General features: G+C 39.3%; 1 protein-coding gene across 1 annotated transcript in view; it reads left to right on the top strand.

Annotated features, from left to right (window-relative positions):
- CNTNAP3 (contactin associated protein-like 3) overlaps positions 1 to 15,940 on the top strand; it is a 251,219-nt gene that overhangs the window by 210,117 nt on the left and 25,162 nt on the right. The window contains exons 14-17 of the mRNA XM_011927535.1: positions 1,906 to 2,033; positions 6,043 to 6,213; positions 7,274 to 7,492; positions 9,940 to 10,179. Coding sequence (XP_011782925.1) covers positions 1,906 to 2,033; positions 6,043 to 6,213; positions 7,274 to 7,492; positions 9,940 to 10,179 — 758 coding nt within the window. The remainder of the gene's footprint in view (positions 1 to 1,905; positions 2,034 to 6,042; positions 6,214 to 7,273; positions 7,493 to 9,939; positions 10,180 to 15,940) is intronic.

Raw genomic sequence — 15,940 nt, forward strand, 5'->3', positions numbered from 1 at the left:
TCATTATGCATTGTATTCTGGTATTGAAATAGCGCACGTGCCCCCAATATATGTACAACTCTGACATGCCAATTTAATGTTTTTAATTCAGAAAGCCTTATTTTGAAAATACAAAAGTGTTGCAATGATGAAATGAAATATCAGTTATTGTGATCTTTTGCCACAAATGCATAGAAAAGAAGGTTTGGGAACTGGGCAATTTAAAAAATACAGTATTTACTAGATTCTGTAGTTTCTATATCGTAATGAGTAACTGGACTAAGAGTGTTTTGTCTGTAAATCAGAATATACATGCAGTTGAGACATATATGTAATAAAATATAACCAAAAGTATATAAATATAAGCATTTTATTATATATGCATATATGCAGTATTTATTACATATACATTTATATACATATATATAATAAAATACTTTTGCAAAAGAGTAGACCAATGTCTTTATTTTGGCCAGAGACAAATTTAGTGGCATAGCTAAGACCAGGACCCCAGGTTCTCCTGGGGGATCCTGCAGGTCTCTTTGTATTGGACCCAGACATGGGCATTTATTTTCCCAGTCACATAATGAATACTCATGGTATTCAATAGGCTGTGTGCTTTCAGAAGGCAGAGGCTATAGTTTTTACTCTGCGTCCTCAATTCCCAGGAAGACGCCTGTTCAACAAAAAGTAAAAGCGCTAAGTGTTTGGGGTTTTTTGTTATTTGTTTTTTTTGTTTGTTTGTTTGTTTTGAGACAGGGTCTCACTTTGTCACCCAGGCTGGAATGCAGTGGTGCAAACATGGCTCACTACAGCCTCTACCTCCCAGGCTCAAGAGATCCTCCCACCTCAGCCTCCCATGTAGCTGGGACTACAGGTGTGCACCATCACACCCAGCTAATTTTTGTATTTTTTTGTAGAGATGGGGCTCACTATGTTGCCCAGGCTGGTTTCGAACTCCAGAGCTCAAGCAGTCTGCCCACCTCAGTCTCCCAAAGTATTGGGATTACAGGCGTGAGCCACTGCGCCCAGCCTGTGTTTGTTGCCTGAACTACTGGGCGCAGCGTTTCACAGACCACTTTCACACTCGTTAGTCCGTGTATTACTTATAAGGGTATTGTATGTATTTGGTTTTGAATCTGTGGGATTCATTTTCCATTTACAAAGTTAACAAGGAAAGAAATACCCAGCAATCATAAAAGGACTTTAAAAAAGTGATAAATTAATATTCTGCACAATGAATATCTAAATCCAGTGTTACTATTTTTATTTGTAATGAATAATCATTTAGATATTATTCTAAGACAGTTTTACAAGGGAAGTTGTATGCTTAATGATCTTGAAAATATTAATATAATATTATCCCATGCTTACAGAATGACCACCCTTCTTGATTTGTCCCCTTTCTTCTCTGTAATCATTTAGATCAGGAATTGGCAAACGGGTCAGGAAGTGATAACCTCTTGCTTTGGGTGAAAGCCAGACCACTAGTCTATTTTTGCATGGCAGTGAGCTAAGAATGTTTTCTTTACATTTTTAAAAGGTTGAAAAATAAAAAGAATATTTTATGGCATATAAAACTTGTATGAAATTCAAATTTCATGTCCATAAATTTTTATTGCAACCCAGCTATGCCTAACTGTGTCTGTGGCTGCTTTCACACTTTGGTGGCAGAGTTAGGTAGTTGCTGTGAGAAGCAGCATGGCCTGCTGAGCTAGGATAGCTTACTGTATGTTCCTTTACACAAAATGTTTGCCCATCCCTGATTTAGACTCATGGTAGTCTCTGTGCTCTCAAAATATTTAAAATGTTAAGTATTCTGTTAAGCCCTATGATGTTGGTTTCAAATTGCGATAAGAGATCAGAGTTAATTTTGCCTGTATGTTAATCAGAACAATTTTAAGGGTTTTGGTTGTTTTTTTTTAGGGCCAGTGACATAATAGTCCTTTCCCAAAAGGAGCACCTGCCAGTCACTCAGATTGTGATGATGGACGCAGGCCAACCGCATTCCGAAGCAGCTTATACACTGGGGCCGCTGCTGTGCCACGGAGATAGTAAGTAGTGGCAAGAAAAAGCTTTCTTTTCATGATAACATTTTTTTTTTGTTATAAAGGAGTAGACAGATGCCCTTATTCTGACCAGAGAGAAAATAGTGGCAGTAGCAGGACCAGGGTGAATATCAGGAAAGCACACATACCATAAAGGCACAGTCAGTACTGAAGCTCTGTGTTTCCTTACTGAAGCATTAGTTTATAGAGACTCAGTCATCTTTGTTTTAACTTATTACTTGGTTGGCTGGATTTATTATCAATTTATTGTATTCTAGAACAATCATGAGATGAAGTATTTTCTGAATGCTAAAGGATATTTATTCATTGCCCTTATACTCTGCAGACCAACTGTAGTGGTAGGAAATTATTGGATCACATGCTCTGTTTTCTGACCTCTGTAATACTGTTTTACATCACATGGCACTGAGTGTGTATTAACCTCTTTCCTGCAGCATTTTCATTCATGGGTGGCTTCCATGGATGGCCAAGTCCTCCCTCCCCCACCTCAGTGGCGCTATAAGCTCAGGGTTCTTTCGCGCCTGTGAGGATCTACCTACTGCCCAGCACTTGAACCACAACTAAGCTAGGGAAAATCTTTCCCTGAGAAAAATCGTAATAGTGTTTCTTATCTACCTTTCTTTCTTTCTTTCTTAGTATGTTTATACTGTTTCTGTGCTTTTTTAAACATTGTTTATACTTGTAGTGTAAGTCTACACTACGTGTCTGTCTAGCAGGTCTGTCCAGACATTTAATTCATTTATATGGAATAGAGTTGAATTCTTCTCAACATTCATCTCTTCACAATCAGACACATACTTCTTGTCCCTTCTGAACTGTAATAGCAGGACTAGAGTTGGTCATCCTATCAATATTTTTTCCCATAATCTTAAGAGCTCAAGTTGGTGAGGGAGGGATCTGTTGAGTTGTATCTGATTTACTGGCCATTGTCTGTGTTGTTTTATCTTCAAGAATTATTAAATGTCCTGTGCCAGGCATCACACTGCAGCATGGAGGGCATATCCATAGGCTTCAGATGCCTCCCACAGTTCAGTAATAACCCCTGGAAATTTGTAGCTTTTTCCCTTGCCTGTTGATACTCTGACATCAAACACTGGCTTCTTGGTACTCTGTACTTCTAAAAAACATTTTCTAGATTATTTTCTCTCTGGAAATTTACCTCAGCCCTTCATTTCTTTCCCACTGTGGCTGTATTTGTGAGACTCTTCAGGATATGTCATTCACACTCAGTATATATCCTACTTTCAGCAAGACTTCTGAAAAGTATGGAGAAGAGCAAGTGTGGTATTTGAAATATTCCCTTCTCCCTTTGGGAGACTGAGGTGGGAGGATTGCTTGAGCCTAGGAGTTCAAGACAAGCCTGGACAAGATGGTGAGACCCCCTCTCTTACAAAGAAAACCTAAAAATTAGCTGGGCATGGTGGCCTGTAGTCCCAGCAACTAGGAAGGCTTAGGTGAGATGATCTCTTGAGCTCAGGAACGTGAGGTGGCAGTGAGCTATGATCATGCCACTGCACTCCAGCCTGGGTGACAAAGCGAGACCTCATCTCTAAAATAAATAAATTAATTAATTAATGAAGAAAGAAAGAAAAATAAAATATTCCCTTCTGTAAAACTTGTAGCTTCCTCTTCCTTTCTCTTTTCCTTTCCTTGTCTTCATCTCTGTTATTCTTTAATGTAACATTTACTGATTCTTTTCTCTTCTTTTGGGGTAACTGGGACTAGGGGATCTGCAGGGATGGGGTCAAGGAAATGACCCCTGGGTTAGAAGCTTGTTCCACACCGGGGAATGGGCAAAGGTGTAAATACGGTGAGGAGAGTGGGAGCTGACCTTCTCCCTGAGGAAAGAGTTAGACATGTGGGAAGGAGGAAGGCTGTAATGAACCTGTAGTGCTGGGTTAAAAACGGAGGTATCCACATGAACTCATGGATTTTAATATATATAATAGATAACTGTAGAATACACATAGAAGAGAGAGAGAGAGAGTGTGTGTGTGTGTGAGAGAGAGAGATATAAAAACACACATATTTCCTAGTTGACTGCTATAGAATACACATAGAAGAGAGTGTGTGTGTGTGTGTGTGTGTGTGTATGTATGTGATACAAGTACACATATTTCTTAGCTAACTACTGAGAGGGCTAGAAGCAATGACACCCTAGTAAATATCTAGCCTGCAGATCTGGCTTCTAAACACCATTTTCTATCATTCTCTGCTAAAAAAGAAACTATAGCTCCTTGAAGAAATGGCTGATTCCAGAAATGTGGCAGAGAAAATTTAAGATGAGCCCGGATCATTGTGTTATGACAAAAGGGAAAAAAAAGCTCAAAAAGACATGGGTGTCAGCTTAAAGCAGCTGCCACATTTCAGACAATTTAAGCATCAAAATAAGTTACAGATTATAAGCCATTGAATACAATAGGAATCCAAGAGTGATGTGAATAAACAAATGGGTAAATACACAAATAAATTAGTAAAAGATAAGAGAAGAGCTATTTCTTGTTTGTTTTGTTTTTGAGATGGAGTCTCGCTCTGTCACTCAGGCTGGAGTGCAGTGATATGATCTAGGCTCACTGCAAGCTCTGCCTCCCCGGTTCACGCCATTCTCCTGCCTCAGCCTCCCGAGTAGCTGGGACTACAGGCGCCCACCACCACGCCCAGCTAATTTTTTGTATTTTTAGTAGAGATGGGATTTCACTGTGTTAGCCAGGATGGTCTCGATCTCCTGACCTTGTGATCCGCCCGCCTCGGCCTCCCAAGGTGCTGGGATTACAGGTGTGAGACACCATACCTGGCCGAGAAAAGCTATTTCTAACAGAGGCACGTCAACCAATTAATGTGGAAGGAATGACGGAGCTTCGAAAATCACCACGGGCAGCCATCATAATAAAAATTCAGTCAGGAGCCGTCAATATATTATAAAACCATTGGGTGGAAAAATTCTAAACTGGGTAAAGTTGTGTTTCTGTAACCTTAAAGTGTCACAAATATATGAATTACAAAGAGAAAAATAATAACTTCATGTTGGAGAAACTCGACAAATGCCACTTTACAAGGCAGTTGAAACGAACAGGACCGGTGGTGGGGCTGGTAAGCGTTGCTGGCTGCTGTCACCACACACACAGGAGAACACAGCGGCCCTCCTGCAGTAGTTTTGGCAAAAATGCACAACATGAATCCAGTCATGAGTGTGTCAGATAAATCCAAGTGGAGGAACATTCTGCAAATCAACTGAAAAATACCAAAAAGTCAAAAGAACACAAAAGATAAGAAAAGACTGGCACCCTGCTCCAGAATGAAGGACACGAAAGAGGCCTGAGGAATCCGTGTGATGTGCTATCCTGGGTTGGGTTTTGGACAGAAGGGAACAAATAAGCTTCTTCGTGTTCTTGGTTTTTCTTGCCATGAAAGGAATTAAGACAGGCGTGTGCGTGTGTGCGCGTGCACAAGGACAGAAAGCAAGAGTCTGTGTTCTGGTTTCTGGAGTCATTTATCCAACTACCTCCTTCAAATCTCCACTTGGATGCCTAATAGAGATCTCAGTTTAGCATGTCCCAAACTGAGCTGCTGCTCAAACCTGCTTCTTCAGAATTATTTCCCCTCCCAGTTAGACCGAAAACGCCGAAGTCACCTCAGACTCCACCCTTCCTCTCACATCTTATCCAGTTCTTCAGTAAGTTCTGTTGGCCGTACCTTTGAGGTGGTTCTGAACGTGACCCTGTCCCCATTGTGTTGCTGCACGATCTCTTAACTGGCCTCATTGCTTTTGCCTGGCTTTTGCTTGGCCTTCTCTGAACACAGAATTCTAATCCTCAATATAATCACCATTTAGCTCTTGATGTCATCGGTATATGACACGGATGCTCAGAACCCCCAGTGAAGGCTCATATAGGTTATTAATGTATTTAGCCACATAATCCTGTAAGTATCAAATGCAGCTGTTATTTTTGTTTCATGACTTTTTTCCTTTTGTCGTTTTCTCTATTGTAAACAGAGTCATTTTGGAATTCAGCTTCCTTCAACACTGAGACCTCATACCTTCACTTCCCTGCTTTCCACGGAGAACTCACTGCTGACGTGTGTTTCTTTTTTAAGACCACAGTTTCCTCCGGGGTGTTCATGGAGAACCTGGGAATCACAGACTTCATCAGGATTGAGCTGCGGGGTAAGCTGCCGGCTCCGGACAAGTCACAGGGTACCCATTATTTAGCAATAAAAGCTTCAACTCAACAAACTGTTAGTTATTTCATTCTTACTTTGTATTTCCTTATAAAACACTAAACTTCTATGATTTTAGGTGTTAGTTTTTTTTGTTTTTTGTTTTTTGTTTTTTTTGAGAGAGAGGGAGAGAGAGAGGGTGTTGCTGTGTCGCCCAGGCTGGAGCGCAGTGGTACTATCTTGGCTCACTGCAACCTCAGCCTCCTAGGTTCAAGCAATTCTCCTGCCTCAGTCTCCTGAGTAGCTGGGACTATAGGCGTGCACCACCACGCCCAGCTAATTTTTGTATTTTTGGTAGAGATGTGGTTTTGCCACGTCGACCAGGCTGATCTTCAACTCCTGGTCTCAAGTGATCTGCCTGCCTCAGGTTCCCAAAGTGCTGGGCGTGAATTGCCACGCCCAGCCAGTAATCATTTTTGAGAGAAAATAAAACAATGAAGCATGAAGCACATAATAATCCTTTAGAGTGTCATGCCTTCCCTAGTGTACAGGACAGCAGAGCCAGAGTTTTAAACCAAACTCATCATGTTGTTCACTGAATTCCAAAAATATTTGACCAGACATACTGTTTTTCATGTACCCAAAGCTGAATTTATGACTGTCAGAATTCACATTCAGTGGTTATAGAATTAGATGAGACTTTGAGCCGTTTGTACATAAAATTACTGAAACCTCAAAAACAAATACTATTTGGTATTCTAGCTGTGGGTACATAGCTGTGGGGATTCCAGCTATGGGTACATAGCTCTACTATTTAGGACTTACCAAGGTGAATTGGGAACTCTGAGGATAAATATGTTAAAATCCGCTCTGTTTTATTTTTTCCTCCAGGATACAGATTTATTCTGCCCCCCGCCCCTTCCCCAACTCACAGTCACGTTTTCCTGCATCGCTGTCATTGTCTCCTTCCATCCTGAGCACGTCTTCATGTTTTCCTGTGTCTGCACAAGACTCAGTTTTCTTCCCTGTGAATTCGCTTGAGCAATATTCATATCTAATATTTCTAGCTCCCACAGAAGTGACCTTTTCCTTTGATGTGGGGAATGGACCTTGTGAGGTCACGGTGCAGTCACCCACTCCCTTTAATGACAATCGGTGGCACCACGTGAGGGCGGAGAGAAATGTTAAAGGAGCATCTCTTCAAGTTGATCAGCTTCCTCGGAAGATGCAGCCTGCCCCTGCTGATGGGCACGTTCGTTTGCAGCTCAACAGCCAGCTCTTCATTGGTGAGTGCTGGTGGTTTATAACTGAATTTAGTGTAAGTCCAGAGAAGGTCCAAAAGAAAATAAGAACTGTAACATACTGAGAGCAACAGTTGCCAACAACAACTACTACTGCTGTTGGTACTATTTGCTGATAACCTGGTAGGTTCCAGGAGCTTGCTGTGTGCTTCTTATTTGACATTTCTTGGTTTTGTTTTTGTTTTCAGACAGAGTCTCGCTGTGTCGCCCAGGCTGGAGTGCAGTGACGCGATCTCAGCTCACTGAAACCTCCGCCTCCCGGGTTCAAGCGATTCTCCTGCCTCAGCCTCCTGAGTAGTTGGGATTACAGGCTCAGGCGCCACCACGCCTGGCTAATTTTTGTATTTTTAGTAGAGACACGGTTTCGCCATGTTGGCCCAGCTGGTCACGATCTCTTGACCTCGTGATCCACCCGCTCTGCCTCCCAAAGTGCTGGGATTACAGGTGTGAGCCACCGGGCCCGGCAGTATCTTGATGTTTAGGTGTCAGTGTTTAGGTATTGTCATCTGTTTACAGATGAGATAGCCAAGCCTCAGAGAGGTGGAGTAACCAGCTAATGAGAGGGATCCCAGGATAGCCAACCCCCAAACTTGAACAATTCATATTATAGAGGATTGGCATATGTGACAGCTATGTTTTGTCAACACTATTAGTGTGATCATTAGACATTTTTATCTATTTCTTCAGTCTCACTCCTCGGTGCAGTTACAGAGCTTGTAATTGGGACAAAAGTCCTCCAGGGTCCACTCAAAACCAGATCGCAGGGTACCCGCTGAGCGGAAGCAGCACCATGCAGCTCCCTGGGGCCAGGCTTCCAGGAGCCCACTCCTGGTTTTCCTCACTGCTGTCCTCACCTCTGGGGCTCTCTCATCACAGGCTCCTTATTTATAACCCGCTCTTGCTCCTCTGTTCTTGCACTCCATTTATTTAAAGGTGATAGCTCTGGAAGGCTTTCCTTTAGTTTGCTTAATTACTGTTCTATCACTGTTGTTTATTGTTCCCCTTGGGAAAAATATATTTTGCTATATTGCTTTTGAAACTATTCTAACACAGATTAAAGCTCTCACTTGTTCATTTCTTAGGCATTTTAAAGCAAATAAGGATGCAATCTAATTAAAACTGGACCAAATCACAAATTACCATACAACCTAATTTACAGGGAAGGGTAGATACAACTTCCAGGTACTAAATGCTACACAATGAACTCATGTATGGATGTGGATGTGGATGGGGGTGTTATTGTTATACCATGACTTCCTAAAACCTAGCTTCAAGCGTGGTTAGCTCTTCTATTAAGGTGCAGTGAGGCTTTTTCAAAGGACATGAAACCGTCAAACTAGGAGGAATACACAGAGGGGTCAAACCAAGAACTTGATTTTCTCACTTCTAATCTTGGAGATTATTTAAGGGAAAGCCTAGAAACACAATTAGCATACAATTCACCTAGAATCAGCATTCACTGCGGTGAATGAATCACTGGCTTCAGAATCACCCACAAAGCTGATTGACAGTTCAGATTTGGGGCCCCCACCTTAGGCCCACCGAATCGGAATCTCTGAGAGGAGGCTCAAAACTCTGCATTTTCCAGAAACTCTAGGTAATTTCCCTACTCCTAATATTGAGAATTGTAGCCTTCATAATGGTGTTTGTCACTACACAAGTGTTGTAAACCTCTTTCTTCAGCATTCAAGCTTGACATGACAAAATATGCATGCATGCAGTATTCAATTTGCATTTTCCAGAAACTCTAGGTAATTTCCATGCTCCTAACATTGAGAATTGTTGCTTTCATAATGGTGTGTGTCACTACACAAGTGTTGTAAACCTCTCTAAATGGTTTCTTCAGCATTCCAGTTTGACATGACAAAATATGCATGCCTGCAGTATTCAATTACTGTTTAGCACTATATCCTCTTGAGAGGAGGAGATCCTGGGTATGGTGTCTCCCCTTCCAACTTCCCCTCCTTTGCTTCTCCATTTCCCTTCACACTTTATTTTTAGAGTCCATCCAAGTAAGAAATGTATCCATATATATTTTTATTATTGTGAAAAACTTGAAAGTTCATACCTAACCATTATAATGCACATTCTTACTGATAAAGTAAAATAATGTTTGATGTGGTTTATATTATGTATTTTGTTCTTTGTAAAGGAACTAAAGTGAAATTCTTTCTTACCTGAAGTAAAAGAAATGTTTTTAGATGGACTATTTGCCAGACTCACCATGTTTGAAAGTAAATGTTTTATTCAATGTCATTTAAAGCTTCGTGATATCTCATAACAGTTTTATTTTCAAAATTGCGTATGTTCACAACATCTTTGGACACATTGTGATTATTGCCACTCTCCTTAAGGCCTGAGTTTGACATGGACATAAAATCCTGAATAAAATACCAAGGAACACATTTCTATTTGCAGTGTTTCCATTGTAGGTGGAACGGCCACCAGACAGAGAGGCTTTCTAGGATGCATTCGGTCTCTGCAGTTGAACGGGCTGGCCCTGGATCTGGAAGAAAGAGCCACAGTGACGCCAGGAGTGGAGCCTGGGTGTGCAGGACACTGCAGCACCTATGGACACTTGTGTCGCAATGGAGGGAGATGCGGAGAGAAGCGCAGGGGGGTCGCCTGTGACTGCGCTTTCTCAGCGTATGATGGGCCATTCTGCTCCAATGGTAAGTGTGACCCAGGAGCAGGTTATAGGGAAGGTACATGACACTTAAATAATGTGAAGAACGCGTATGGCACTTGATATTATACAGAAAGGATAAGATTGAATTATTTGAAATGGAATAATTTCTGTACCAAATTCCTCTATGGAATTTAGAAGGGGTATGACTTAAGGCTATCAGTCCTCTCTGGATTTCTTTCTTGGAAGATCTCTGGGTTACCCCTAGTATCTGTTCAATGCTAATCCTCTCAAAATAATTTGGTTTTCAAAACTCTGTCCTTGTACTGTTCTAATTTTGACATCAGTAAAGCATCATTGTTATTTTTGTTTTTAATTTTTAGAGACAACTTCTTGCTATTCAAGCCTCTCTGCTGCCCAGGCTGGACTTGAACTCCTAGGCTTGAGCAATCCTCTTACCCATTGTTCCTTCTGACAATGACTTGAAGTGATTCAAAAGGCCTTTATAGAAATGTCTTTTTTTTATAAAACAAGCATATTAACTAGGAGGGGGAAATCATATTTAACTAAATATTGACATGTCGTTAACAGGATCACTCAGACACTTTGTGATGTTTGACTCTTCTTAGAGGAGTGTAGTGGGGCATCACACAGCTGCTGCTCAGGTACAGTCATATTTTGAAAAGAAGAAAAGGGCTGGGCGTGGTGGCTCACGCCTGTAATCCCAGCACTTTGGGAGGCCAAGGCAGGCAGATCATGAGGTCAGGAATTCAAGACCAGCCTGGCCAACATGGTAAAACCCCGTCTCTACTAAAAATACAAATATTAGCCAGGCATCCCAGCTACTCGGGAGGCTGAGGCAGGAGAATTGCTTGAACCCAGGAGGCAGAGGTTGCAGTGAGCCGAGATTGTACCACTGCACTCCATCCTGGACGACAGAGTGAGACTCCATGTTGGAAAAAAGAAAAGAAAAGAGGGACTGATTTTAATATTAAGTACCTTGCACTGACTTATTTAATATATGTATAATACTTTTATGAAACCTATTAGAATATTGAGTTATAAGAGGTAAAATATAATTATGTTTTTAAGTGTCTCTGGGCTGTTACACATACTATTTTTAGCAGCAAAACAAGCCTTAATCACTATAAAAATCGTGTGACTTTCAAAAGAATTTTGAGAATTCATTATCTAGAAGTCATTTAAATTTTCAAAAGGTCTTGCATATGTCTTTTGTTAGTCCTGAAGATCTCTGTGCTAACAGATCGCATAGCTCTGGTGCAAATACAGAGCCCTTTTTATATCTGAAAGCCAACATCAGGAGTAACCACTTCTTCCTGAGCACAAGTGCTGATTTCTAAAGCATTCCCAATCCACATTTGCTAAGTGAAATTTGAATGTTATTTTATAACCCAAAATTATCTTAAGCATAGACATTGTATTGTAAGTAAATGGAAAATGGTCCTCCAGTAGCTGGGGCATTTGTTATAGTTAGATTACTTAATCTAATAAGAATGATCTGGATTTTCAGTAAATTCTTTATATTTTATGGAAATGGAAAGAGTGGAGTAGTATTCCAAGACAATGATCGTCTCCCAACATCTTCTTTTTATTTACAGGTATATTTGGGGTGTGTGCGTATGTGTGTGTGTATGTGTATACTACAAACATTTTTGGAATTAACTTGATATAAAATTAAAATGTCAACCTTTCATAAAGTGTTTTAAGAGAAGCTGAAAGCCCTTCAACTTTTCTCTCTCAGAATACTGTAGACACCACTTTGGATTAGCCTTTATATCCAAACAGTAAATCTGAGAAACATCTTTGGCATAAAAGAACATTTCTAAATTCTCACCTTGACGGAGGGTTGATCTTCAGATCACCTTTTCTCTAGCTACTGCAGGAGCTCTGTTTCATGCTTCCTACAAAGCAAATCGATTTTTAAAGACGAGGTAAAATTCAAGTAAAAAACATGGTACTCTGGCATTTCCAGGCTGGCCACGTAAGGAGCTCTGTAAACCCCCTCTCTCACACGAAACAGGCATAACTGGTAAAAATTATTATTTTAAAAAACAACTATTGAAAGTCTCTAGAAAATGTCCTAAGGAAATCAAATGAAGAAACATTTATCCATCAGTAATAACAGTGAGCGTTTGAGGCATTTAAGCCAAGACCCTCTCCCTGCACCTCTCCATCCCTAGCTCAGTATGACGGAAGCTCCACTCTGTATGGATGTAGCCAAGAAGCCAGAGGTTTCCTCTCTACCCAGGTCCTACTCCAGAGATACTGCACTACCCCAAGATTGGACGCCAGCTTTCTTATCATCCCCAGTTTTGTGGGACAGAAGCTCTGTCCACGCAGAAACAGCTGAGAAGTCTGGGGCCTCCTTCCTAAACCAACTCCTCATTGCAGGACATAAGGTCTTCGGGTGTAGCAGCTGGAAAAGACTGTGTCCCAATTGCCCTCACTCCAGCTTGCTTGTAAGGAACTGTTTCTACACCAGGAGGGGCAAGGCAAGAAGTACCTTTCCCACCCTGTGCCCTACTTGTAAGCCACGAACAGGCCACCCTCACTCCCTACAGCTTCAGAGCAGTGACGCAGATGTAACCCAGAGGTAGCGGGAGGCCATGAAAATACACAGCTTGGTAGCCCTCCCCAAGTGAACTGATTTCTATTTGGAACAGAGCATGGATAAGTTTAAGCGTAGTCATATGATGATATTGGTAGTAAGCAATTAAGAGAATGTTGATAACTCCAAGAGAGTAATGAGTTAAACCAGGGATGTTTAACAGAGAAAAGAAAAAAGAATCAGCAAACTTGAAGCAAGATTAATAGAGATTATGTGTCCTGAAGAATATAGAGAAATAATAATGAAAAAAAAAACAGCATCAGAGAAATATCAGACGTAATTAAGCACACCAACATATACATAATTGAAAATACCAGGAGAGAGACAAAGGATCAGAAAAAATATTTGAAAAATAATGGTTGAAAACATCCCAAATTAATAAAAATCATGAATCTAAGATACAGAAGCTCAGTGAAATACAGATGACACAAAGAAGTTTATATCCAGACACATCTTATTAAAAACTTTGAAAGCCAAAGTCAAGAAGGAAATTTTAAAAGCAGTAGGAGAAAAATCATATATAGGATTTTTCCTATATATGCTATCTTTCCTATATATGCTGATTTTCCAGGATCAGCAACTAACTTCTAATCTGAAAGAATGGAGGCCACAGGACAGTGAGATAACATATTCAGAGAGATAAAAGAAAACCATTGTCATCAAGAAACTTACACCCAACAAAACCATCTTTCATGTTCAGTAGCACAGGATGACTATAGTTAACAATCATATATTGTATATTTCAAAATAACTAGAAGAGTGGAACTGGAATGTTCCTAACAAAAAGAAATGATCAATGTTTAAGGTGATGGATATCTCAGTTACCCTGATTTGATCATTACACATTGTTTGCTTGTATCAAAATATTACCTCTACCCCATAAATACGTACAACTATTAGGTATTCATAAAAACAAAAAATTTGAAAAGATAGTAAAATATATTCCTACTTACAACAAGCAGAGAATTCACTGCTGTCAGCCTGCATTAGAGGAAATAACAAAGAACATTCCTTCAGGCTGAAGGAACCAGACAATAATCTGAATCTACACACAAAAAACAAATAGCACTAATAAAGGTAAGTGTACAAGTAATTATAAAAGAAAGTATAATGTCATATTTTTTATCGTTTTCAGTGCTTAACTATTTTAAAAACCAATGTATAAAACTATAATAGAGAATATACAAATATATAATTTATATATTTTCATTGTCGGGCCTATAGAAATATATTACAAAAAACAGCACAGAGGAGACAGATGGGAGCAAGACTGTGCTGAAATAAGGAATGACACCAAATGGTAACATGAGTCAGAGGAACAAAGAAAGAGAACCAGAAATGGTAAATAAGAGCATTTATAGACAGTCTATAAATACTTGCTCTTTTTTCTTTTCTCAGATTTTTTAAAAAGAGAATAAATTATGTAAAATAATAATGGGTTTGGTATGCATAAAAATAGTTCCAAAAGAGAATAAATAGAGCTATGTAGAAATAACTTTTCTAAATCTCACTTGTATTAAGTTAGTGTAAACCCAAAGCAGATTATTGATAAGATATGTATAATGCAAGCTTAGAGCAATCACTAAAGAAAATAAAACAAAACATTGTCGTGAAGTATATTAAAAGGCTTATATACCAAAACCTAGTAGGATTTATCCCAAGATTTCAGGAGTGGTTCAACAAATGAAAATCAGTCAACATATTACACAAGATTAATAGAATGAGGGGGAAAGGAAACATGATTATCTTAATTGTTGCTGAAAAAAATTTAGCAAACTCCAGTAACTTTTCATGATTGAAAAAAAAAAAAAAACACTCAATAAACTAGGAATAGAAGGGAACTTTCTCAATATGATAAAGGCTGTATATGAAAAGCCTACAACTAACATCATACTCAATGGTGAAAGCTTCTTCCCTAAAATAAGAAACACGACAGGTATGCCCAGTTTTACCACCTGTATTTGTCATAGTACTGGAAGTTCCAGCTAAAGTCATTAAGCAAGAAGAAGAAATAAAAGGCATCCAGATTTGAATAGAAGGGCTATCTCTCTCTTTCTCTCAGATTACATTATCTTATATGTAGAAAACTCTTCAGAAAATAAAAACTGTTAAGAAAAAATAAATAAATTCAGCAACGTTGCAGGATAGAAAATTAACACCAAAAATTTGGTTGTATTTCTCTACACTAGCAATGAAAAATCTGAAAATGAGATTAAGGAAACAATTCATTTGCAATATCATCAAAAAGAGTAAAAAACTTAGAAATAAACTTAACCAAAAAAAAGACTTGGACACTGAAAACTATAAAACGTTGTTGAAAGAGATGAAAGACATAAGTAGATGGAAAGACATTCCATATTCATCAATTGGAAGACTTAATATTATTAAAATGACAATACAACCCAAAGCAATATGCAGATTTAATCTAATTCTTATCAAAATCCCCAGAGCACTTTTTGTACAAATGGAAAAGCCCATCCCAATATTTATATAAAATTTGAAAAAGCCCAGAATAGGCAAAACAATTTTACAAAAGAACAAAGTTGGAGAATTCACCCTTCTTGACTTCAAAACTCACTATAAACTACATGATTCAAAACAGTGTGGCACTGAATGAGGATAAACCTGTCAATCAATGGAACAGAACCAAGAGGCCAGAAATAAACCTTCATACATACAGTCAATTGATGTTTAACAGTCTTTGTCAAGATCACTCAATAGGAAAATAACAGTCTATTCAACATAAACATAGGAAAAGTGGGTGTTCACTTGCAAAGATTGAAGTTAGACCCTTACCAAAATTAACTCAAAATGAATCAAAGTTTTAAATCTAAAAGCTAAAACTATAAAAATTTTTGGGAGAAGATATATAGGCAGATCTTCATGACCTTGGATTTGGTAGTGGTTTTTTAAAGATCACACCAAAAGCACAGGCAACAACAAGAAAAATAGATTATTTGGACTTTATCAAAATTAACAACTTTTGTGTATCAAAGAGCACTATCAAGAGAGTAAAGGGGGGGCGGAGCAAGATGGCCGAATAGGAACAGCTGCAGTCTCCAACTCCCAGCGCGAAGGACACAGAAGACCGGTGATTTCTGCATTATTTGGCTTTATGTCCCACCCCCTTTCAGAACCTTCAGTAAACGGAGACTAGGAATCTGCATTCAGAAACTTC

Source organism: Colobus angolensis, unplaced genomic scaffold (genome assembly GCF_000951035.1).
Source record: "Colobus angolensis palliatus isolate OR3802 unplaced genomic scaffold, Cang.pa_1.0 Scaffold72, whole genome shotgun sequence".
In the NCBI taxonomy this organism is placed as follows: Eukaryota; Metazoa; Chordata; class Mammalia; order Primates; family Cercopithecidae; genus Colobus; species Colobus angolensis.